The following is a 24330-nucleotide window of genomic DNA, read 5'->3' as shown; positions in this document are numbered from 1 at the left end:
ACTTTGCAAAACGAGCCAGAGTAAAGCCCCTCACCCTCCCTGGCCACCCAACCCTGGACGGATTTTTATAGACACTCTATTGAATGAAAGGATCTAGACATTAAAAAGTCTACTCTAGGAGTTCTCGTTGTGGCTCGGCAGTCACGAACCCGACTTGTATCCGTGCAGATGCAGGTTCGATCCCTGGCTCGGTCATTGGGTTAAGGATCCGGCATTGCCGTGAGCTATGATGCAGGTCGCAGATGCGGCTCAGATCTGATGTTGCTGTAGCTGTGATGTAGGCTGGCAGGTGCAGATCCGATTCAGCCTCTAGCCTGGGAACTTCCGTATGTCACGGGTGTGGGCCTAAAAAAAAAGTTTCTATTTACATAAAATTCAAAAGCATCCAAGACATCTCCATGGTGAAAGTGGCCAGGATACTGCTCACCTTGACATGGGACAGGTTCTGACCGAGGTAAGGCACGGTGGGGGGCCAGTCAAGTTCTGTTTCTTGGTCTGGGTGGGTGCTGGCTACACAAGCCTGTGCTCTTTGTGACAATTCATGAGCTGTTCACTTAAGGTCTGTGCACTTTGCTGTATGTATTTTTTGTTCTGATGAAACATGTACCTAAAAAAAAGTGGAAACTGTGCCTGTCTCTGACTCCTCTCCAAATGACGAGTTTTCAGACCTCTCAGACTGCTAACTGGAATGAAACGATAACTTTTCCTCCATGGACAAATGAAGGCAATGGTTTTGCTCACATTTTTTGTTTGTTTGTTTTTCCTACAAGGAAATGTTAAATTTAATTCTGGAGAGCCTGTTTGTTTTTCTAAATTAACCACTGCCAGGAAAACGGGCTGCGGGTGCCTAAGTGTGTGTGTGCATGTGCATGTGTACACACATACGTATTCACTTCTTATACTGATTTAGACAGCAATGAAAATAAGCTTGAAGATGGGTTTTTGTTTGTTTGTTTTGTCTTTTTTTAGGGCTGCACTTGTGGCATATGGACCTTTTTCCAGGCTAGGGGTCGAATCAGAACTGCAGCTGCCAGCCTTTGCCGCAGCCACAGCAACGTAGGAGCGAGCCACATCTGCAACCTACATCACAGCTTGAGGCAACACTGGATCGAATTCTCATCCTCATGGATACTAATTGGATTCTTAACCCCTGAGCCACAGGAACTCCCAGATGTTCTTAAACATTGGTTGAGGCAGAGAAATTGCCTCTTTAACTTTCCATTGGTATCCCTGGCATAGAGGACCAGTTCAATAACTATTTGATGAATGAATTAAAAAAAAAAAAGAATAAAAGAACACAGAATAGAGAGCTCCCCCTGTGGTGCAGTGGATTAACTGCAGCGGCTCCAGTCTCAGAAGAGTTTGGGTTCGATGCCCAGGCCTGTGCAGTGGGTTAAAGGATCTTGTTCCAGCTCTGGCTTGGATTCAGTTCCTGCTCCAGGAACTTCCATATGCTGGGGGAATGGCCATAAAAATTAAAAAAAAATAGAATGGTAGAAAAGGCTTGGATGTGTGTCTTTATTTGCAGGTACAATGGTGGTGAAGGAGTTAACTATTCAAGTGCCTTCACTCCGAGTTTGTCCTTCGGATGCTGATAAGACAGGTGGGAAAAGGAGCATCTGGTCTATTTCACTCAATTACTGCTCCAAACCCTCCCTTTTCGGGGGGGGGGGTAGGGGACTCCCTGTGCATGTGGAAGTTCCTGGGCCAGGGATGGAAACTATGCCACAGCTGCAACCCGAGCCACAGCAGTAGCAATGCTGGATCTTAACCCACTGCGCCACCAGGGGACTCCTAAGCCCTTATTTGTGGCACACTGGGCTAGCCAAGGTCACACCAGAGTGGTAGCTCAGCCTCATTCCCGGTAAGTCTAATATTTGGGGCTCTCGTCCCCCTGCTGCCACATTACAAAAGCACAGTCCTATTTTGGAGGTGCCCATGTTGCGATGGTCCACTCTGACCTCCGTCCCCCAACCTGGGAGATACGTTAGAAGTCACTCTGTCATTGAAATCACTTCATCAATAGATACAACTTTTAAGAGTTGGAGCAAATAGCCAACTTCCTTGCTTCCCAGCGACTGCCCGTCTGCCCACTTTTTAATGCTCCTGGCACGCCGCTGTCGACAGCCATGGAAACTTCCTTGATTAGCTCTTCCTTCTGTCTTCACTGAACTGTGAAGCTCAGCTCCCGTGGTGACTCAATTCTGGCCCAGGCTGACCATGACTTCCACCGCTGGAGCAGGGGTGCCTTCTTGCCGCCCAGGCTCCCACACCAGCCGCTCAGAGGCTCAGCCCTGGGGATCCTCAGGGAGAAATGGCCAACACAGAGCACGGGCACCACTGCTGCCCACTCCCACATCCAGGATAGACAGCCCCAGCCTATGGAGGCATTAAGCCTTAGAACGCTTCCTAGTCTAGTCCACCCAACAGGCCTGTTCTCTGAATTTGGCACCCCCAAAGTAAGACCCACTGCTCTGGGGGGAACCAAGCTCTTAAGAATGTGTGATGTAATCTCACATTCAATAAGCTATTACACGCTCAGCACAGTGCCTTCATTGAATAAGCCATTATATGCTAAGCTGGGGGTGCAATAATCGATTGCAGAGCCTTCCTTTTTTTTTTTTTTGCTATTTTAGGGCCACCCTCACAGCATATGGAAGTTCCCAGGCTAGGAGTTGAATCAGAGCTGTAGCTGCCAGCCTACGTCACAGCCACAGCAACGTGGGATCCGAGCCACGTCTGTGACCTACACCACAGCTCACGCAACACTGGATCCTTAATCCACTGAGCAAGGCCAGGGATGGAACCCGCATCCTCATGGATCCTAGCTGGGTTTGTTAACCACTGAGCCATGAAGGGAACTCCTGCAGACCCTTTCTGGAAGCCGCTCATGATGTACAGAACCCAGGCGCCCTCCAAGGCGTTCATAAGGAACTGGTTGGTGAGGCTCCACCTCGGATGGATTGAGAAGGAGGGAGACGGCTGGGGTGGGGGGAGCAGAAGCAACTACTGCTAATCCCTCAGCGAAGGAGTCTGGGGACTCAGGGGGCAGGAATTTGACAGGTGGAGGCTGTTGACTGGCAAGCATCTTACAGGTATCACCATTCTTGGGCAGGAGAATGGGCTGGGATGGGAGAAGGAGCAACCACCATCCTAAAAATGGGCCATGGTTCTCAAAGTTGGGGGTGGACCTGGGTGACCAAGGTCGGGGGAGAGCATCTGAAGTCCAGACTGCCTCCTATCTTCTCCCAAGGGGACACCAAGCTTGCTGAGGGAGGGACAGGAGGGGAGGGGACTAGGGAGGCTGGCCGGACTCACTCCAGCACTGCAGGCAGAGAACATGGCTGGGGTGGCGGCAGCGGGGGGGGGGGGTGGAAATAACACCCCAGTTTTCAGGTTGGAACAGCAAGACAAGTTAGAGATACACAAATGGTTTCCAACAAGGAAAACCATGCAGGCTCAGGGGGCTTGGGGAAAGGCACGTGGACAAGACTGAGGTTTGGGGTCAAAATGGAATTAATGCAGATTCGGAAGGAAAGGAGACTCACCCACGGGTGGGAAGAGCCTTTGAGACCCCAGCCCAGGAAGGCCCAGGAAACCCCAGTTTCAGGGGAAGGGGTCACACGCCTTACTTCTCTCACCCCCACTTGCTTCTCGCACATTAAAAACACAGACCAAATGAATCACTCACATTCTCGCTCATTTCCTATCTCCCTGTTCTAGACGTTTCCAGTATGAGGGCTAACCTGGTGCTAAATAGCGACGTTTCCTGGTGTGCATGACTCACGGGAAAAAGTGTCTCTTGGGCTATTAAAAGAGTAGGGGAGGGTGGATTTACGACATTTGGGTTCAAAGCAAATTATATAGAAACTAAGCAAGAACATATCATTCGGGCGCTGAGTACTGCTTTCCCCAAATAACGAGACAGGAAAAATGGGCTCTTGAGTTGACAGGGTGCACAGATGTTCCAGAAAAGGATTAAATGCTTCAGAACAATGCAAATAAAACTTGGCTTAAGCAGGCCCATCTGCGGATATGTGGAAGATGTGTTTATCCGCTAAACTCACTTGTACAAAAGAAATGGAGTCTCTCAACTTCCTCGAACACGCCTCATCCGGCTGAGGTGGCGAAAAGGACGTAAACCTGAAAACGGAGGTAACACTTCCGGTCTAGGACAGGTCCTCGAGGACCACGTGGCACTGCTGGACTACAGAGCCACCGCACTGGCAGCCAGCTTGAATGATGTGAGTGCATTTACAAAGCTTTAATTGAGGCTAATGAAACACACTACGGAGCCTACAAACTACTGCTTTCACTCTCACCCCAACCCCGTCCCCCTGCCTGGTGCTGCCAGAGCTGACACAGCTGATGGGGTTGAACAGATAAAAACACTGCTGATGGGGCTGAACAGACAGAAAACACAGGCAGAGGAGGACCCAGGGAGGGGAAGAAGATGCACTACAAGGCGGATTTAGACCTCAGAGGACAGCATGGCAGTGCCTTAAAAAACTAAATATAGAGCTACCATATGATCCTGCAATCCCACTCTTGAGCACACATCCAGAGAAAACTATAATTCGAAAAGATACATGCACCCCAAGGTTCACTGCAGCACTGTTTACAATAGCCAAGACACGAAAGCAACCTAAATGTCCATTGACAGAGGAAAGAATAAAGAAGGTGTGGTGCATACATACAATGGAATATTACACAGCCATTAAAAAGGATGAAATAATGCCATTTACAGCAACATGGATGGACCGAGAAATTATCATACTAAGGGAAATAAGTCAGACAGAGAAAAACAAGTATCATGTGAGATCACTAATATGTGGAATCCAATAAAAAATGATACAAAAGAACTTACAAAACAGGAAAGACTCCAAGATTTGAAACTGAACTTATGATTACCAAAGGGGAAATATGCATGGGCCAGGGACAAACTAGGGGTTTGGGATTAACGTACACACACTACTGCATATAAAATAGGTAAGTACCAAGGACCTACTGTATAGCACAGGGAAATCTACTCAATATTTTATAATAACCTCTACAGGAAAAGAATCTGAAAAGGAATGGCTATGTGTATATGTATAACTGATTCACTTTGTTGTACCCGTTAAACTAACACAATATTGTAAGGCAACTATACTTCAATAAAATGTTTTTTTTTTTTTTTAGGGCCCCACTCACGGCATATGGAGGTTCCCAGGCAAGGGGTCGAATCAAAGCTACAGCTGCAGCCGCCAGCCCACAGCGAGGCCAGATCTGAGCTATATCTGCGACCTACACCACAGCTCACGGCAACACCGGATCCCTGGCCAACTAAGCAAGGTCAGGGATCGAACCATGTCCTCATGGATCCTAGTCATATTCGTTTCCACTGAGCCAAGACGGGAATTCCTCCAATAAAATTTTTAAAAATTAAAATTAAAAAAAAGAATTAATTAGATAACAACAACACTGAACCTAGAGGCACCCACCTTGAGGTCTTTCTAAACACCCTGCCCCAGGAACCACTACTGAGCCAGCGGCAGCAGGCGCAAGAGAGAAATTCTATCTGTGGTTCTAGGAATGGGCAGCAAAGCATCGTGGGATTCAGCAGGTCTGGATTCAAGTCCCACTCCATCCATTATCACTTGCATGGTCTCTGACAAGCTAGTTCGTCTCTACCTCAGTTTCCCCATCTGAAAATGGGAATAATAAAACCAGCCCCCAAGTACTATACAGATTAAATGAGGTTACAAAGAGAAAGTACCTGTCAGAATTACTGCATTTGGTATACCAAACATAAGTAAATGGTGCCCATTATTATACTGTAATTGTTAATTTTCACTTAAATTTGAGATATACACCTTTTAGAACTTATAAATTTAGAGGGTATAAAAGACTGGATTAATGCCATGAAACCTTTGTACAGTTAAATGCTTTTTGTCAAAAAAAATTCAGAATGTTATATGCTACCAAGTGAAATATAAATAAGAATGATTCAGAATGATTTAGGTACTTTTTTTTTTTTTTTTTTTTGTCTTTTGTCTTTTGTCTTTTTGTCTGTTGTTGTTGTTGCTGTTGTTGCTGTTTCTTGGGCCGCTCCCGTGGCCTATGGAGGTTCCCAGGCTAGGGGTCGAATCGGAGCTGTAGCCACCGGCCTACGCCAGAGCCACAGCAACGCGGGATCCGAGCCGCGTCTGCAACCTACACCACAGCTCACGGCAACGGCGGATCCTCAACCCACTGAGCAAGGGCAGGGACCGAACCCGCAACTTCATGGTTCCTAGTCGGATTCGTTAACCACTGAGCCACGACAGGAACTCCCTAAGTATAAAATTTTTAAGGTCAGTACAGTATGGTCATTTTCCTGAATAAAAAGAGTATCTTTTGCATCATGTCTTTCACCAGAACCAGAAGCTCATGACTATCTCACCTATCGATTCACGTTTTCAGATTTTTGGAGTTTTTTTTGTCTTTTCTAGGGCTGCACCTGTGGCATATGGAGGTTCCCAGGCTAGGGGTTCAACTGGAGCCATTGCCACTGGCCTATGCCAGAGCCACAGCAATGCCAGATCTGAGCCACATCTGCATTGCCACCTACACCACAGCTCCCGGCAACGCTGGATCCTTAACCCACTGAGCAAGGCCAGGGACCAAACCCGCAACCTCATGGTTCTTAGTCGGATTCGTTAACCACTGAGCCACGATGGGAACTCCGTTTTCAGGTAATCTGGGGGTTCAAAGTTATCCATAATCTTAGGCCCCATGAAGAAAACTGCATTCTAGGCACTCTGAATAATGTCATGAAAAATAATATCGCTGATGCTTTCCCCATGATACAAGCCAAAATACAGTGTATGTACAATTTATCAATCAACGCTAAGTTACATTACCTGCTAAAAAATGCCACCATGGTTTCATACGCCGGAATGGTCTGTGTTTTGTTGTTCATTTGCAAGTAGACCCACAAAAGTAGTGTTTTCAGAAGGTGAAACTCACTAAAAGTAAACAACCTGGCCAAAATGAAAGATTGAGAAGAAATTTTAGGAAGAGACCAAAAAAAAAAAAACAAACAAACAAACAAACAAAAAAAAAAAAAAAAAAACCCACACAGTGTAGAAGAAAATGAACAGTTAAAAGTGAGTTTAGGAAGGAGGCCACACCCCCTGGAGCTGGTAGGTAGCGTCACACAGAGACACCAAGTGCCCTGCTCAAGGTCCCACAGCTGTAAATGGCAGGGCTGGGACTTGACCCTCAGCAGCCCGTCACCCCTAGAGCTTTGCTTCCCCGGCCTGCTGTGCTGCCCTAAAACAACAGCCATCATCTGATGAGTTCCTACTATGAGACAAGCTGTTTCCATACATTCTTTTTTTATTATTATTATTTTTTAGGGCCTCATCTGCAGCATATGGAGGTTCCTAGGCTAGGGGTCCAAATGGAGCTGAAGCCGCTGGCTAACACCACAGCCACAGCAACGTCAGATCCGATCTGCATCTGCAACCTACACCACAGCTCACAGCAACACTGGATGCTTAACCCACTGAGTGAGACCAGGGATCGAACCTGCAACCTCATGGATGCTAGTCAGATTCACTTCTGCTGAGCCATGATGGGAACTCCTTCCATATGTTCTTTTACTTAATTCCACATAGAAACCCCGTGGGATATATTTCTTACTTTTATAGATGTGGAAATTGAGACCGATACTATGCTTAAAACTTTAATATCTATTCATCTTGGGTTTCTTGCATTCATTTTCATCGTAAAATATTGCACTAAAATTTATTTTGTCTTCCTTTTTTTCTTTTTAGGGCTGTACCTGCGGCATACGGAAGTTCCCAGGTGAGGAGTCAAATCAGAGTTGCAGCTGCCTGCCTATGCCACAGCCATAGCAACACCAGATCAAAGCCATGCCTGCAACCTACAACACAGCTCCCAGCAACACTGGATCCTTAACCCAGTGAGCAAGGCCAGGGATCGAACCCGCATCCTCATGGATATTAGTTGGGTTCATTACCACTGAACCACAATGGGAACTCCAACAGGAGCTCCAAAATATACTTTACCTTGATGACTGCGGTTTGGGGTGGCCCCTTAACTTCTGCACCTGAGGTCAGTGCCTTATTGGTCATATTCCATTCCCGGCCCTGACTGAGGGCTGAAACGTGAATAACTTATCCAAAGTTACACAATTCTAAGGTCAAACCTGGGCAGGGGTCAGTTCTGCCCCAAACTGGCTGTAGAAGCTCCTGCAGCCAGCTTACCAGCCAGGCAGCCTCAACTCCCTCATCTGTAAAATAGTGATTAGAGCAGTGAGGATACAGGCGAAGGCTCTGTGAGCTGACACGCCTTATGAGCTTCCTACTGCTCGTAATGCAGTAACAAATCCATAAACCGAGTGGCTTAAAACAACACAACGTTTTTATTTTAGAATTCCAGGAGTCTTAAGGACAAAATGGATCTCACCCGGCTAAGATCAAGGTGTGGGCAGGGCAGTGCTCCTTCCTGAGGCCCTAGGGAGAACTGTTCCTTTGCCTTTTCCACTTCTAGAGGCCACTGACTTCCCTTGGCTTGTGGCCTCTTCCTTCATCTTTTTTTTTTCTTTTTTTTTTTTTTTTAGGGCTGCACCTGCAGCATATGCAAGTTACTGGGCTAGAGGTCAAATCGGAGCTGCAGCTACTGGCCTACACTACAGCCACATCAGTGGGGAATCAAGCAGAGTCTGTGACCTACACCACAGCTCACGGCAACGCTGGATCCTTAACCCACTGAGCAAGGCCAGGAATTGAACCCACACCTCACCGACACTACAAGAGGTTCTTAACCTGCTGAGCCACAACGGGAACTCTCTCTTCCTTCTTCTTTAAGCCAGCAGCACTGCATCCTCAAACCTCCCTCTGGTGCTGACTTCTTTCTCTCTCTTCCACCTCGAAGGATCCTTCGACTACTCTGGGCTCACCAGATAATTCAGGATAAACTTCTCATCTCAGGGTCATTCCATGAGCAACCGCAGGTCCATCTGCAAACTTAATTCCCCTTTGCCATGCAACCTAACGTCCTCACAGGGGTTGGGATGTGGATAAGGAGGCACCATTACTGAGCTGACCACACAGGTGGCTCAGCGCGGTGCCCAGACACAGTAAAGGGCTGAGGGGAGGGCAGCTCTGACTCCTCAGTGGAAGGGCCGGGTCCTGGCCCCAGAGCCTGCACTGTGCCTGCAGCAGCAGGAGGCCTCTCAAGAACCAAGGGCTGAGGAGGGAGGTCAGCTCCGGAAAGGACGTCTCCCAAACTGCTCCTCTCACAGCCCCCGGCAGCTTGTTATCTAAGGAGTCACTTAACGTGTCTTGAGCCCATTGGTGTTTTCTGTCTCTGACCATGGGATGCAATTGGCATCAAACTAGATCATAGCCACGTCACCCACCACTTTCGTGGTCCTGGTGGGCGGAAGCCAAGCTAAATAGCGACTCTAAAGGGCAATGGGAGTGTCAGCCACCTCTCTCGCTATTTCGGGGCAGTCTCACTCCTCTTGTTTGTTTGTAGGCACCTACAGATGCATGGGCTTTGGCTCTGGCCAGACAGGACCAGATGTGTCACAGTCTGAGCCATGATGGTGAGGCCAGAGGGGAGATGTCACTCAGTAGGATGTCCCCACCGAGAACTCTGCTGGGCTGGGGAGCCACGTGACTTCTGATGCAGAACCCCCTCTTGAGGTCCCCAAGCCTAGAAGGTGCTTTGGGATCCTACTAAAGAGGGGCTAGCATGGAGCTCCTGCTGTGGCTCAGCAGGTTGAAGGATCCAGCTAGGATCCGGGAGGTGGTAGGTTCAATCCGAGGCCTCACTCAGTGGGTTAAGGATCCAGCATTGCCGAAAGCTGCAGCGTAGGTCACATAGGTGCCTTGGATCCGGTGTTGCTGTGGCTGTGGTGTAGGCCAGCAGCTGCAGCTCTAATTCGACCCCCTAGTCTGGGAATCTTCCAGGAGTGGCCCCAAAAAGGAAAAAAGTGGGGGGTTGGAGTAGCAGCAACACGATGGAGGAGCAACTGGGTGCTCCGTGAATAAAGACCCGGTTTTACCTTTATGATGAACGGTAATTGCTGAAATAAAGCCCTCTGCCTTTAGGCCAAGTGTCTGTACCCTAAAGTGTTAGTTCCTTCAACAAATAACCATGCTGGGCAGTTCCCATCGTGGCTTAGTGGAAACAAATCTGACTAGCATCCACGAGGACACAGATTCAATCCCTGGCTTCGCTCAGTGGGTTAAGGATCCAGAGTTGCTGTGCACCGTGGTATAGGTCACAGATGCGGCTCGGATCTGGCGTTGCTGTGGCTGTGGCATAGGCCAGTCGCTGTAGCTCTGACTTGACCCCTAGCCTGGGAACCTCCATATGCCACAGGTGCAGCCCTAAAGACAAAAAAGAAATAACCACGATGGAGTTCCCATTGTGGTGCAGCGGAAACAATCCGACTAGGAAACATGAGGTTGGGTGTTCGATCCCTGGCCTTGCTCAGGTGCTTAAGGATCGGGCATTGCCGTGAGCTGTGGTGTAGGTCGCAGATGCAGCTCAGATCCAGTGTTGCTGTGGCTGTGGTATAGGCTGGTAGCTGTAGTTCCGATTTGACCCCTAGCCTGGGAACCTCCGTATGCCTTGGGCGTGGCCCTAAAAAGCAAAAAAAAAAAAAGAAAAGAAAAAAAGAAATAGCCTCTAAGGACATTTGAACATATTTTCATTTACCTAAGAGCTCTGATGACTTTAATTAAGATGCAACTCAGAGAGATCACAAACTTTTTTTTTTTTTTTTTTTTGCCTTTTCTAGGGCTGCTTCCCATGGCACATGGAGGTTCCCAGCTAGGGGTCTAATCGGAGCTGTAGATGCTGGCCTACACCACAGCCACAGCAATGTGGGATCTGAGCTGAGTCTGTGACATATATCACAGCTCACAGCAACTCCAGATCCTTAACCCACTGAGCAAGGCCAGGGGTCGAACCCGCAACCTTATGGTTCCTAGTCAGATTCGTTAACCACTTCGCCATGACGGGAACTCCAGAGGTCACAAACTTCCCTCTCACATCAGGGAACATCTGGGCTGTTCTACATGTGTCAACTCCGGCTGGCTAGTAGCCACTGGGATGTAACTGGTATAAAAACTGCCTCTAACCAGACATTGTCCTCTTTTTTTTTTTTTTTTTTGAGAAAAGTATATATAATAATAAAGGTCTCCTTTTGAATATAGAGCAAAGAGAAAACCATGCCCAAGGGAACAAGAAAATAAGAACAAAGATGCCCATTGCAGCCCTGACTGTCATAGCAAAACTGAAGCAAAGCAAAACGAAAGGCCACTGGGAAGGGAATGAAAGTACTGCTGTCTATTCATGCAATGGAGCCCTGCACAATAATTAAAATTACAAATGCTAATTAGGTACATAAATGCCAACATGGAGAGCGCACAGCACGTGACATCAGTGAGTCATGTAAGTTTCAGGACCTCACGATCACCCCATCTCACAGTCGGAACATTTACTTGAAATTGAAACCTCTGCAAAACTGCAAAAGCATATCGTGCATCATTTACGGACATACGTCTATGTAGTAAGAATGTAATATAGTCTCATGATTGGATTCATACAAATCCACGTCAGTAGCCTGGCTGACTTTAGGGAGGGAGGGAGGCTGGGAGCAGGGAAGGAGAGAGGCTGGAGGGGCGGACACACAGGTGACGTCTGCTTTATTGGTAATGTTTTATTTAACTTATGACAGAAGGACACTATCTGTTCATTGGAGAGGCGGGTCCAACTGTGTTTTGGATTATCCTCCCACCTTTGTAATTTTTTTTACAATAATAAAAAAAAATATGACCATTAGGAGTTCCCATCGTGGTGCAGCAGAAATGAATCTGACAAGGATCCATGAGGACGCAGGTTCAATCCCTGGCCTTGCGCTCAGTGGATTGAGGATGCAGCATTGCTGTGAGCTGTGGTGTAGGTCCCAGACGAGGTTCAGATCCCATGTTGCTGTGGCTGTGGTGTAGGCCAGCAGCTGTAGCTCTGATTTGACCCCTAGCCTGGGAACCTCCATATGCCGCAGGTGCAGCCCTAAGAAGACAAGAAAAAAAAAAAAAAGAAAAAAAAAAAAGGACCATCAATGTCCTTATTGATCTTGACATCAATAAGGACGAAGAAGGCCTGGAGCAGGGCACACCAGTGGGCTGGGGGTGACCACAGGCGTTTCAGCTCTCATGCTGCATGGGGGGAGCAATCCTTTCGTGCCCTGTAATCTCTATTCCGTGGGTGACACCACTAGCAGCACCTCTCTGGGTGGCTGTCGGAGAGAGACCTGAAAACCCACTCGCTGTGTCCTGTTAAAAGTGCTTCAGAGAGCTGGCAGGCACTGTGGTTATGAGTCAGAGAAGCACTCACTGCAGGAACTACCCCATTCAGAGAGATGCCCAATGGGAAAGCTGGGGGACAGGTGTGCCACAGGGGACATGGTGGCTTTTCTTTGGGCATTCCTGAGCTCTCAAGACTCCTTGGCTCACAGCTAGGAAATCGGGGCAGGGGACACCTGCCCCCTGGTGGCAGGCAGTCTTCTGTGCAGAAAGAACTAGAGAGTCCTCTGATGCTTCCACCCTCCTAAGTTGACAAGGAGCTTGGCTTCCAGAAAAAGAGAACTCGGACTGAAGCTTTCATTATATTAGAGTGAGTAAAACAGGGCCGCAGAGTGGTGACCTCTAAGAAGGAAATTAACGGAAAACCAGAGGCCCAGGAGGTCAGGAAAACTGTATTTTACCGCAGATTGTTTACAAGATGGAAAGAAAAGCCAAAGGAAGATGAGGTCAAAGGGAGCTCGGCGGGAGAAGGTGAATGGCCTTGAAGTTGAAGCTTCGGCTGAGATGGACGTTGTTCCAGCAAGGCTTAGTGATCCAAACACCACAACCACTAGCCAGGGATGGGCCACAGTCTACACTAAGTGAGGCCCAGGGACTCTCCATCCCTGACCTTGGGTTGACCTTTCCACAGAGTGGCTCAGGGGCCCTGTGACTTCCCGGGACAACCCAGTTGTCACTGAATTCTGGTTGCTGGGAAACTTGGCTTCTGTTACGTTTGAGAAGATGGTGCAGCAATAAGCTTGAACCTTGGCACCTGGAGCCCAGCCCTGCCTTTTACTGTCCCTCTTATCTTAGGGACAATAATTGTGCCTACCGCACAGAGTTGTGGGGATTGACAGAGACACTGCACCCAGCACAGCCCGCACCCCGAGGTGCTTGGCAGAAGTCAACTCGCCCTGAGGGGCATTTTTTTTTTTTTTTCATTTTTGGTGGTCCTGAGGCATATGGAGCTCCCGGGCCAGGGATCAGCCCAAGCCACACTTGTGATCCACGCCACAGCTGCAGCAAAGCCAGGTCCCTAACCCAGTGTGCCAGGTTGGGCATTGAACCCATGTCCCAATGCTCCCAAGATGCGGCCAATCCCACTGTACCACAGCGGGAGCTCCCCAAGGTCCATTCTTAAGCAGGTGTGGTCTGTGGTGCCAGGTCCACCAGCCAGCCAGTGTGCCGTGATGAGGAGCCCCAGCCTGGTAAATTCTAGCACTCTCCCGGGGCACCAGGTGTGGCCCAAGGCGCCTCCTCCTGCGCCCTCTGTTTCCCACCTCCCTCTGGCTTTCAAACAGGTGGCCCCTGGACGTCCACTAGGCGAGAAGACAAGACATGAGCACAAAGTCCGAGAGCGTGGGCCTGGTCCCTCCAGGGCACATGAGCTGATGGCAAGCCCAAGGCTTCCCTCCTCCAGGACGGCCCTGGACTGGGCAGACAGCTCCCCGGGAGGGGCCGGAGTGGCAGGACCCAGTTTCCGCATCAGTCATGTCTCCCCAACCTGTGAGTCTAGACGCTTCCCACGTCATGCTCTTGGCCTCTTTTCCTGCCCAGCCAGCGTTTTCTAGGGCCTATTCCATCACTAACGGTCTGGCTGTGTTCAGACATCTTTTCCCTTTCTTGGGTAAATGCTACCAGAGCGAGACAGCTCAGTCTTTCCAAGGGAGGGACAGTGTTATGAAAAGTCTGAGTGATGCCGTGTTTATCTTTTCTTCAAGGGTTGCATCACCCTTGCTCTGTAGAGGGCGGGGGGGGGGGCGCACACATACACGTGGGAGAGCCATGGGGAGCAGGGCAGGGCAAAACGACCCCAGGAGCCCACCCAGGACCTGGAGCTGCTCTCGACATCTCAGAGAGTACAGAACCCAGAATGCTGTGCTACTAGCCTCATTTCTCCGTAAGTCTGAGGGCAAGCTTCTGAGTAAATTCAAACCAATGGGAGGACAAATCTTTCCGGGTCCAATTTCTTTTTTTTTTTTTAACCCCTTTTTACAGCCGCACCAGCAGCATATGAAGTTCCTGGGTTAGGGGTCAAATCAGAGCTGCAGCTGCAGCTCTACACCACAGCCGAGATCCGAGCTACAACACCAGATCCGAGCCACATCTGTGACCTATGCTGCAGCTGGGGCAACACTGGATCCTTAACCTACTGAGCGAGGCCAGGGATCGAACGCACATCCTCATGGATACTGGACAGGCTCGTAACCCACTGGGCCACAACGGGGACTCCCCAGGTCTAATTTCTGAAAGCAGAATGCTTTCCACCACACGTGCATGAGGAAATGTTTATTTTCTAATATACCGTTACAATTTTTAGTAAAATTTTGTCTTCGTTTTTAAAATTCACCCCAAGGGAATATCATCGTAGTAAGTTGGCAGTGGGCATAAAAACCCTTTTCAAGAATCCTCCAAAGACATGATAATTAAATGCAATGTGTCATCCTAAGCTGGAGGCTGCATTAGAGGAAAAAAGCTGCTTTAAAGCAGTGTTGAGTCAATGACGTTAAGATAGTCTTACATCAGTGTTAAATTTCCTGAAGTTGTTAACTGCATTTTGATTATATTAGAAAAAAATTCCTCCTGGAGTTCCCGTCATGGCTCAGTGGTTGACGAATCTGACTAGGAACCATGAGGTTGCGGGTTCGATCCCTGGCCTCACTTGGTGGGTTGGGGATCTGGTGTTGCCGTGGGCTGTGGCTGTGGCGTAGGCTGGCGGCTACAGCTCCGGTTAGACCCCTGGCCTGGGAGCCTCCATGTGCCGCGGAGTGGCCCTGGAAAAGGCAAAAAGAAAAAAAGAAAGAAAAATTCCTCCTGTGTCATTTGGAAATAAACATTGAAGCGTTTAGAAGGGAACATGATGCACACAACTGCCCTTCAAAGGGTTAAAAAACCGTGTGTTAACAGATACACACACAAATGCAAATGATAAAGCAACCAGGGCAGAGACTGGACAAAGCAGGGTAAAGGGTATTGAGATAGGGTTATCTGATTTGTTTGAAATTATTCTCAAATAAAATACTTTTGAAAAATCCTGGTAAAAGTCAAGTCCTTCCGACTTAGTAAATTTCCTTGTAGGAAGCTGGGAAAATAAGAAGATAAATGTACATTGAAGGATGTCACCAAGGTGCTCTTTATATCCATGAAACACTGGAAATACCCTAAAAGGCCAGGCCCTGATGGGAGGCTAAGAAAGGTCCCACAGTCGCTGTGCGGATAAGACGGAGGAGCCGAGAGTTCCCTAGGGGCCTAGTGAGTTAAAGACCGGCGTTGTCACTGCTGTGACTTGGTCACTGCTATGGTGCAGGTTCTATCCCTGGCCTGCAAACTTCCGTGGGAACAGCACCCCCCCACCCCCGCCCCCACCCCCAGAAGCCAGATCAGCAAAGGCAAATCAGAGAGCAGAGTCAGATCAGCAGAGCCCTGGTTCTCGAGATGTGACTGGAAGGGGGTCCAGAGCAGACCAAGACCTTGAGTGAGACATCCCTGCGCCGATGCCAGCTGGTGCCCAAGCAGAGGCCCCCAGAGATTTCGGGAAGTAGAATTGAGCACAGGTTGGGGGAGGTCAAGGTGGTGTCTGGAAGGAAGGCCAGGAGCCCTGGGGGTGGGCAGGTTTAAAGGGCTGGAGCACCAAGAGTTGGGTTTTAGCTTTGACTGTCAGAACAGCAGGATGTCCGTGCCTAGAGCTGCTCGGAAGAGGACCAGGGCTGGAGATAGAAAATTTACAGGGAGGGTTTTTCCTTTTTCTGCTTTTCCCTGGTGTCCAAATTTTGCACAATGAATGTGTATTAATGTTGACGGATTTTTTTTTTCTTTTTTAATGGGCCGCATTTTGGCATATGGAGATTCCCAGGCTAGGGGTCGAATCGGAGCTACAGCTGCCGGCCCACACCACAGCCACCGCAGCATGGGATCTGAGCCATGTCTGTGACCTATACCACAGCTCAACAACGGATCCTTAACCCACTGAGGGAGGCCAGGGATCGAACCTGCAACCTCATGGTTCCTAGTTGGATTCGTTTCGGCTGCGCCACAAAAGGGAACTCCCCAATGTTGACAGAATTTTTTTAAAATTACTTAGGCAAGTAATCCATCACCAGGTGGGTCATGAGACAGCGGGCACCCAGAGGGTCCCTCCCCCGATGAACAGCGCTCCTCCCCCTATCCCAGCACAGTGCCCACGTTGCCGCCCCTCCTGTGGCGGGGCAGTCCAGACGGGGGAGTTTGGGATGCAGGAGGCTGCACACCAGGCGTGTCCAGGAGAGGTGTGGGTGCGGCCCTGCCAGAACACCTCCCACCACCCACCAGCCCTGCCCCGCCCCAGAAACACCCTGGGAGCCAGCTCTGACCTGGGGGACCTCAGCACTTTGTGGAGCAGCTCCTGTGGGACTTTCCGGAGGTGGATCTGTGTCCCCATCAAAGGGACCAAGTTCATCTCCATCCACTTCTCGCAGCCGGTGGTGAGCCGCTCTTCCTTGTACTGAGAAGGCACGGAAAGCCCATTGAGAAAGGAATCCCTGGACTCCTAGCGCCCTCTGCTGGGCTGCGACGGTGCTACAAGCGTGCTCTTGGGTGTGCAGAGCTGCCGCCCAGCTCAAAACCTCTTCGTTAAAACACGCAAACTGCAGCTGACAGTGTTTGTTTTCCGAGTGTTTGCCAAGCTCAAGGCACTGCTCTAGGCTAGTTCAAATCCATCCTAGTCTATGAGATCAGTTCTTTTTTTTTTTCTTTTTAGGGCGGCACCTGCAGTTGCCAAGCTAGGGGCGGACATCAGAGCCACAGATGCAGGCCTATGCCACAGCCACAGCAACACAGGATCGGAGCTGCATCTGCAAATCATACCGCAGTTTGTGGCAAGGCCGGGTCTTTTACCTACTGGGCAAGGCCAGGGATCAAACCTGCATCCTCAGGGATACTAGCTGGGCTCTTAACCCGCTGAGCCACAACAGGAACGCCTCAGTTCGTTATTACTCCCATTTTACTGATGGAAAAACTGAGGCTCCAAGATTCCTGCTCTTGCCTGTGGCCACACAACTAGTTAAGTGGTCTCGTCACAGGGCTTGCACACCGAAATCTCTGAACTGAGCTCTGTGACTGATCACAGAAGCTCCCCACTTTCAGGCTCAATTCTCTCCTCCGATAAGGAGAAAGTTCAATTGCTTCATGTATTGACACACCGACAGGGCCAATGTGGGACAAATTTCACTCAACTCCACCAAGAACGTCCTGGAAGGTTGTCTGCTGTTTTGGGGAGAAAGCTTGCATATCCCCTCCTCCCCAAGTTAAAGCTTTTCTACTTTATTTTGGATGTTAACATATTCTTTTTTTTTTTTTTTTTTGGTTGCCCTGAGGCACATGGAGTTCCTGGACCAGGGATCAGATCCAAGCGACAGTTGTGACCTGTGATCTCACAGCTGCAGCAATGCCTGATCCCTAACCCACTGTGCCAGGCTAGGGATGGAAACCTGCATCCTGGGGCTCCAGAGACACCACCAAGCCTATCGTGCCACAGCGGGAACTCCTTATTCTCTTTAAAAATAAAATGATTTCTGAAAAATTGTTCATTTGGCAAAATAACACGTGGGCACACTTGGGTTGGTGCCACCCAACAGGTTTGGGGGAGTGGGGCCTGGTTCGTGAAATCCCAGAATCCGGAGGCTCTTGAGTGGGGGGTTGCCTCAGAGGCTGCCTGCTTTGTCTGGGCTGTTCTCACCCTGCAGCCGGCCAGGTAGAAGTTCTTGATGGTGCCTGGAGTGAGCTCACTCGTCATCATGGCCACACACCTGCAGAGAGAGAACCGCTGTTTCTGGAGGCCGCCAGGCTGCTTTCAGAGAAGCGGGCAGCCCGGGGTTGGGGTGGGGGGTTCATTCAATTCCCTTCGACAGAAGGGAAAGGAAGAGACCTTTGTTTTAGGGATGTGGAGCTGTGGCTGGAGGACAAGACCAGCAAGACCTGTTGCAAACAGCCCCGGGCGGAGGGCATCCCCAGATTAAATGCTTCAGAAGGAAACAAAGCAGCCTTGACACCAGGGAGAAGTGTTACAGTTCGGAGATTATGCACCCCAAGGAGCCCTATGGGGTTTTAATTTTAGAGTGGATCAGGAGTTCCCGTTGTGGCTCAGTTGGGTTTTGAACCCCACTGACATCCATGAGGATGCATGTTCGATCCCTGGCCTCGCTCAGCAGATTGAGGATCTGGCATTGACATGAGCTTTGGTGTAGGTCACAGATGCAGCTTACATCCCACGCTGCTGTGGCTGGCTGCTGCAGTTCCGATTGGACCCCTAGCCTAGGAACTCCCATACGCCACAGGTGTGGCCCTAAAAAGAAAAAAAAAAAAAAGGAGTGGATTCAAAGAGCAAATTTCAGGAGTTTCTGTTGTGGCTCAGCAGGATAAGAACCCGACATAGTGTCTACAAGGATACAGGTTTGATCCCTCTCCCTCGCTCAGTGGGTTAAGGATCCAGCGTTGGCACAAGCTTTGGCATAGGTTGAAGATGTGGTTCAGGTCCACTGTTGCTGTGACTGTGTCGTAGGTCTCAGCTGCAGCTCCGATTCAATCCCCTGGCCTGGGAACGTCTATATGCTGCAGGCGTGGCAGTCAAAAGAAAAAACAAAACAAAAAAACAAAGAGCAAATTTCTGATGAAAATCTCAGTCCCTTTCATGACTAGGCCCTGTTGACTTAGTTTGCTTATTCATCAAGGATCTGTTCACTGAGCTATGTGCCAGGCTCCCTGCGAGGCCCTTGAGATACAAAGGACAAAGCTGATGGACCCGTGGGGCCAATGCACATTAAGTAAGCATGTAGAAAGCTAACCACATTATTGCAGCTGCACTGAAGTTTAAAAATTAAAGAACATGTTGCCATAGGAATGCAAAAAAGGGGGAACCTAGCCTAGTGGGGGAAGGACCAGAAAAGTGACATTTGAAAACCTGAAAGAGGAGGCTTGGCCAGGCCAGGAGCTGGGAGACCAGCATTGCCAGAGAGGGAAACAGCCTGTGCAAAGGCCCTGAGGCAGAAACAGGTGCCGAACTTTGAACATCAAGGAGCTCCCCGCTGCACTGCAGGTAGGGGGAGTAAGTCTCAAGAGATGAGCCGGGCTAGACAGAGCATGTGGTGGGGTAGATAGGCCGTGTGGATGGTGGGGTCATGGAGTTTCAGTGACATACCTGTCACAGCTGCTATGTCTCTCTTCAGCATAATTTTCTGAAGGCATATTAACTTCATCAAACAGGGCACCAGAGAATAGCTACTGGGCTCTCATACGAAGCCCTTGAACTCAATTGTGATCCTAAATTCAGTAGAGATACGTGTTGCCCTTGGACAAAGGCTTAAAGGATATCCAGTAAGTCTTGCACATGTTCTAAAATGTATTCTTCAATCAGCAGAGAGTTGGGGAGCTCATTACCACCAAGAATCACACCCCTGAAAAATAGCTTTAACTAAGTTGCACATCAGTGTGAAGACTTGGCCAGTATCAAGAAAGAACATAATTTTATCTTACATTGTATTTACACTACGGATATAGTTGAGGACATTGGTCATAGCAGCACTCAGTGTCATCTGATGAAGATAAGCAGGATTTTATTACTAAGAGTAGCTGTGCTTTTCCAAAGCCATCTTTTAAAAACTCCATGTTACTGATCAGGTTTCCCTTTTCATATGAGCTGCTAGGGAGCTCCAAACCAAAAGTATGGTCCCCTTAGGGAGTGTAGACTATGTTATGCAATTCCAGCCTCTCTATCCTTGTTTTCCTTTTTCTTTTTTTTAAATAATTTTGTGTCCTGTTATTTTATGTAATCTTTCAAGCCACCAAAAACTGTTACTGGAACAAGCTAAGAAATAATGAATGGAAAACATCATGTCATGATCGAGGCACGTTACCCCCTTAGATCCTACGACTGTCCCTTCACCACGGTGAGACTGATCACTATAAGGAGTTGTCCTGAGTATTGGAAAAATCTGTGCTGGGGAAAGACGAGACTCTGCTGTCATTGCTCAGGCAGGTTGGCAGGTGAGATTGCGAGTCCCATCAATTCTACATCCTCACCGTCTCCTAGACGACCTGCCCCCGCCCCCACCCCCTTGTCTCTCACCTGAGCCTCTGCAGGTCTCCCTGCCCCCATCAGTCTCCCGCATCCCCAGTGCCTCCTTCACGGTGCATCCTGAAGGTCTCATTCAAAAACAGAGAGGCCCTGGGCACTCTCCCCTCCCAAAGTTCAGGCTCTCTGCTGACAGAACCAGATGGGACCTGCTCACATGGCCCTTGAGGTCGGCATGACCTGGGCTCACCCTAACCCCCCCCACTCGCCCTTCTTTCATCTTTCCACACCCCTCCCCCACTCCAGCCACATTGGGTTTGGGGGGCCAAGCATGTTCCAGTTGCTATGCTCTCTTCTGCCCCAAGTCCCCTTTCCTCCCACCCTTGGACAACTGGAATCCTTCCAGGCTCAGCACAAGTGCCACCTCCTCTTGGAAGTCTCCCGGATTGCTTCTCCTCACATGCCCCCTTTGATTTGATCTCCTGACCTTTTTCTGCCTGGTACGTCTGCCTCCTCTCACCACTGTCCCCCCACCCCTGGCACAAATGCACACCCTCAGCGCCTGCTCTGTGCTGGCCTCTGTGGCTCGTTCTGGAAATGTACGCATGTAAATCTCCTTTGCTCCTGACCTGGCTGTGAGCCGGGCTCACAGATCAGCAAGGCGGAAACCAAGGGAGAAAGGGGCTGTGTGGGAGGCTCAGGTGGCACTGCTCACCAGGCACAGTGTCCTTTAGCTGCTGGCTTTTGCTGTAGAGATGCGTGGGCAGAATGAGCTGGGTCGGGGAAGCTGGGATGCAGAAATCAGGGCCCACCCCCCTGGGCTCAAGGAGAGTGGGGGCAGGGTTCCACCTCCGGAAAATCTAATTGGCACCAGGCAGTTGCCCACAGATGGAGTTCAGCCCTGCATGGAGGTGAGGAAATGCCCTTCCAGCATCCATGAGCCTGGAGGGACCCAAGACATTCATAGGGAGGTCGTGGGTGGGTGTGTGTGTGTGTCTGTGTGTGCGTGCAGGCAACAACCATGATCGCAGTGTGTGTGTGTCTGTGTCTGTGTGTGTCTGTGTGTGCGTGCAGGCAACAATCACAGCCGTGCCAAAGCAGACACTGTGTTGTGTGATTCTAACAAAGCCACATGCCCTTGCTTCATCCCCTAAAGACGGTGGCCTCAGGTCTGCATGAGTCAGACTCAGGCAACTGGGTGACGTTGCCCTGACTGGGAGCTCAGCGGAGATGACCTTTGGGATCTCGTCCAGCACCTTGATTTGTGATGCCAACAGAGTGACCTGGGGCATTTCTGTTTACACACACACACACACACTCTAAGGCTTGCGCGGCCACACCCCTGCCAACCACCCCATCAGCCTCTCAAAGGCAGGTGAGACCCAGCCCAGCTGTGTCACAGGCCCATCTGGCTCAGACCTAGGATTCCAGCCCCACCGTAATTATCTGTAGAATCTGGGGCCCAGCCCATCAGCCCCAGGCCAGCGCAGGATTGCTCAGCAGCAGAATGATGGGTTTGACTCAGTAGCCAAGGCCCTTCCGCCTGGGCATTTCAAACAAGGTACGGAGGAGGAAGCTATTTGTGGCCGCACCCGAGATAAGCCAGGGCTGGGGTTCTGGAAGGAAGACCCAGCTTGGTGTCTCAGCCTTGGGGAGGGCAGCCCAGGCTCACAGACAGAAGGTGGCTGAAGGCCCCGCTCCAAGAGGGAAGGTGGCCTTCCAGCTTTGGGGTCAGAGATACCTGCCTGCACAACCCAGGAAACAGCCACTCAGAAATGCATGCACACAGGAGCTGTGACTTAGTAGCAGTGATGTGTCACAGGGCTGAAGGCAGGTGATACACACAACGGAAGGGGAGGGGGGAATCCCAGGGAAACCCAGACTCCCCCCGACCACCGCCTTCAGGGTCAAGGCCAGAATTCCTTAGTTCTCCCCAAGACTTTACATGACCTGTGACCACTGGCTTCCCATCTCCCACAGCTCCCGACCCCACGGCCTGGCCAGGCCCACATGCTGGAGTGCCTTTTCAAGACCTGTCCCCTCAGGGTGTCTTCTGCTGTCATGTCCAGGCCCCTGACTCCTGCATCCCTCCGTTCACGGGGCATCTGCATCCCCAACAAGGCTTTGAGATACTCCAGATTGAGGGTCTGGCCCAAGTCATTTCAGGAGCCCCGAGGAAAGAGGCACTGGCTCAAAAACACATTGGGGGTGGAATATGGTTCTTGAGACTCTATAAAAGGTGAGTTGAAACCTGCAGGGTCCCTGGGAGAGATCCTGGCCCTGCCTTTTACAGAGCAGCTTATGTCCCCTCTGAGCAAGGACGGGAAGTTCGTTCATTCATTTATTCAATCCCTCAAATGAAGAAATGGAGGCCTAGGTGGTGAAACAAATCAGGCGGAGCATCCCTGCCCTGTCTCCTCTCTACTAAACTGCAGCAGGAATTAGGGAATGGAAGAGCTCCAAGACACCACCCGTGTTCAGGGCCTGCATGCAGTAAGCACACATCCCTGGACCAACCCAAGGGAAGGGAAAAAATGTCCTAGAAAAAGGGATCCAATCAATGACTTTCACTTACTTTTCATAAACATTAATGGAATGGAGGCCTACTATAGGATATGAAAAAAGGGGGAGTTCTAAGAAGTGCTCTTTGTAATTATAGGTGCCGATTTTACTTGAGATTAATCTTAGGTGACAAAAATTTTGTTTGGGAATCCCCACCTTCACTGCGCCCCCACTTGACCCATTCCACGCATCTTGGAGACTGTTGGGCAGGAAGCTTTAGAGGACAGGGACCCTGCCCTTCTGGTCCCTTCTGTCTCCCTGGTGTCCTGGAGAAGCCCATGAAGTCATTCTCGAAGGAACAGACACATGAATGAAGGTGTGACTGACTCCAAGCCAACTCCATCTGACCCAGTGCCACTGAAGGGAGGGGGTGCGGGATGGGTCAGGACCATGGATGAGCAGGTGACATCACTGCCCCCCCTGAGCAAAGAGGAATAGGAAGTGCTAGGGGTGCAGGTTCCGGGGCCCCTCGGTCCCCTTAAGACCTGGCTGCTCTATCCGGAAGTTGTGTGGCCTTGGGCAGGTTACCTACCTCTCAAGCCTCCTTTTCCTCATCTGTGACTGTAATATCCTGCCTCCTAGGGCCACAGGGAGAATAAAATGAGGGTCCTGCAAAGAGCTGAGGTCAGTGTCTCTCCATGGCAGACACTCCATTTCAAAGCCTTCATGCCCATACCCCCTCACCCAGTCCTGGAGGAGGCAGGACAAATGTAATGAGACACATTTCACAGCTCAGACCACTGAGGGATATGGAGACAAAGGAGCAGCTGGCAGCAGGGCTGAGCACCGGCCCCATGGCTACATCCTGGGTTCCCTTTGGCTCTGCAAAAAAAGTCTAATGAAAACTGGGAGCCTCCGAGAATGTCAGCTGCATTTCCCCTGCGGCACGGCTGCAGGCAGAAACGCTGAGGTGTCTGGCACTCCCTCCCATTTCAGCATCCACAGAGCCTCCATGGCCCCAGGTAACCCCTGTCAGAATGAGGAAGTCGCCACATTTGATGCCAATCCGCTGTCAACGTCTCCTAGTTTGCCCTGCATGGGTCCCCCAGAGACCCCACCCTCCCCAGGCAGCGGCGAGGTCTGAATGCCCAAGAGGAAGGCTGTCCCCAAAGCCAGTGGTCAGACTGATGGGCAGACTTTGACTTTGTATTTTTCTCCCTTCTGAAAGATCTACAATGACCATGTGTAACATGCATTAAAAAATTAAAATGTTATTTACAAGAGAAAACAAGTCTTGGTCTGAAGTGAGTGGGTGCTGACCACGCTGTGGCAAGTCAGCTGGTGTTTGAACCGCCAGTTTATGCGCAGGCGCACTACACCAGAAAGACCTTTTTTTTTTTTTTTTCCCCTTAAATCCAAAAATGAACC

At 49.9% G+C, this 24330-nt stretch overlaps 1 protein-coding gene across 1 annotated transcript in view; it reads right to left on the bottom strand.

Moving 5' to 3' along the window:
- Nucleotides 1–24330, bottom strand: part of BTBD16 (BTB domain containing 16) — a 55924-nt gene that overhangs the window by 15302 nt on the left and 16292 nt on the right. The window contains exons 7-9 of the mRNA XM_021073716.1: nucleotides 18070–18139; nucleotides 16706–16836; nucleotides 6885–7004 (exon numbers count right to left, since the gene is read on the bottom strand). Of these exons, the coding sequence (XP_020929375.1) occupies nucleotides 6885–7004; nucleotides 16706–16836; nucleotides 18070–18139 (321 nt within the window). The remainder of the gene's footprint in view (nucleotides 1–6884; nucleotides 7005–16705; nucleotides 16837–18069; nucleotides 18140–24330) is intronic.

The sequence above is a fragment of the Sus scrofa genome, chromosome 14 (assembly GCF_000003025.6).
Source record: "Sus scrofa isolate TJ Tabasco breed Duroc chromosome 14, Sscrofa11.1, whole genome shotgun sequence".
In the NCBI taxonomy this organism is placed as follows: domain Eukaryota; kingdom Metazoa; phylum Chordata; class Mammalia; order Artiodactyla; family Suidae; genus Sus; species Sus scrofa.
Note: the sequence above shows the minus strand (reverse complement) of the source record. Positions and strands in the feature narration are given on the sequence as shown.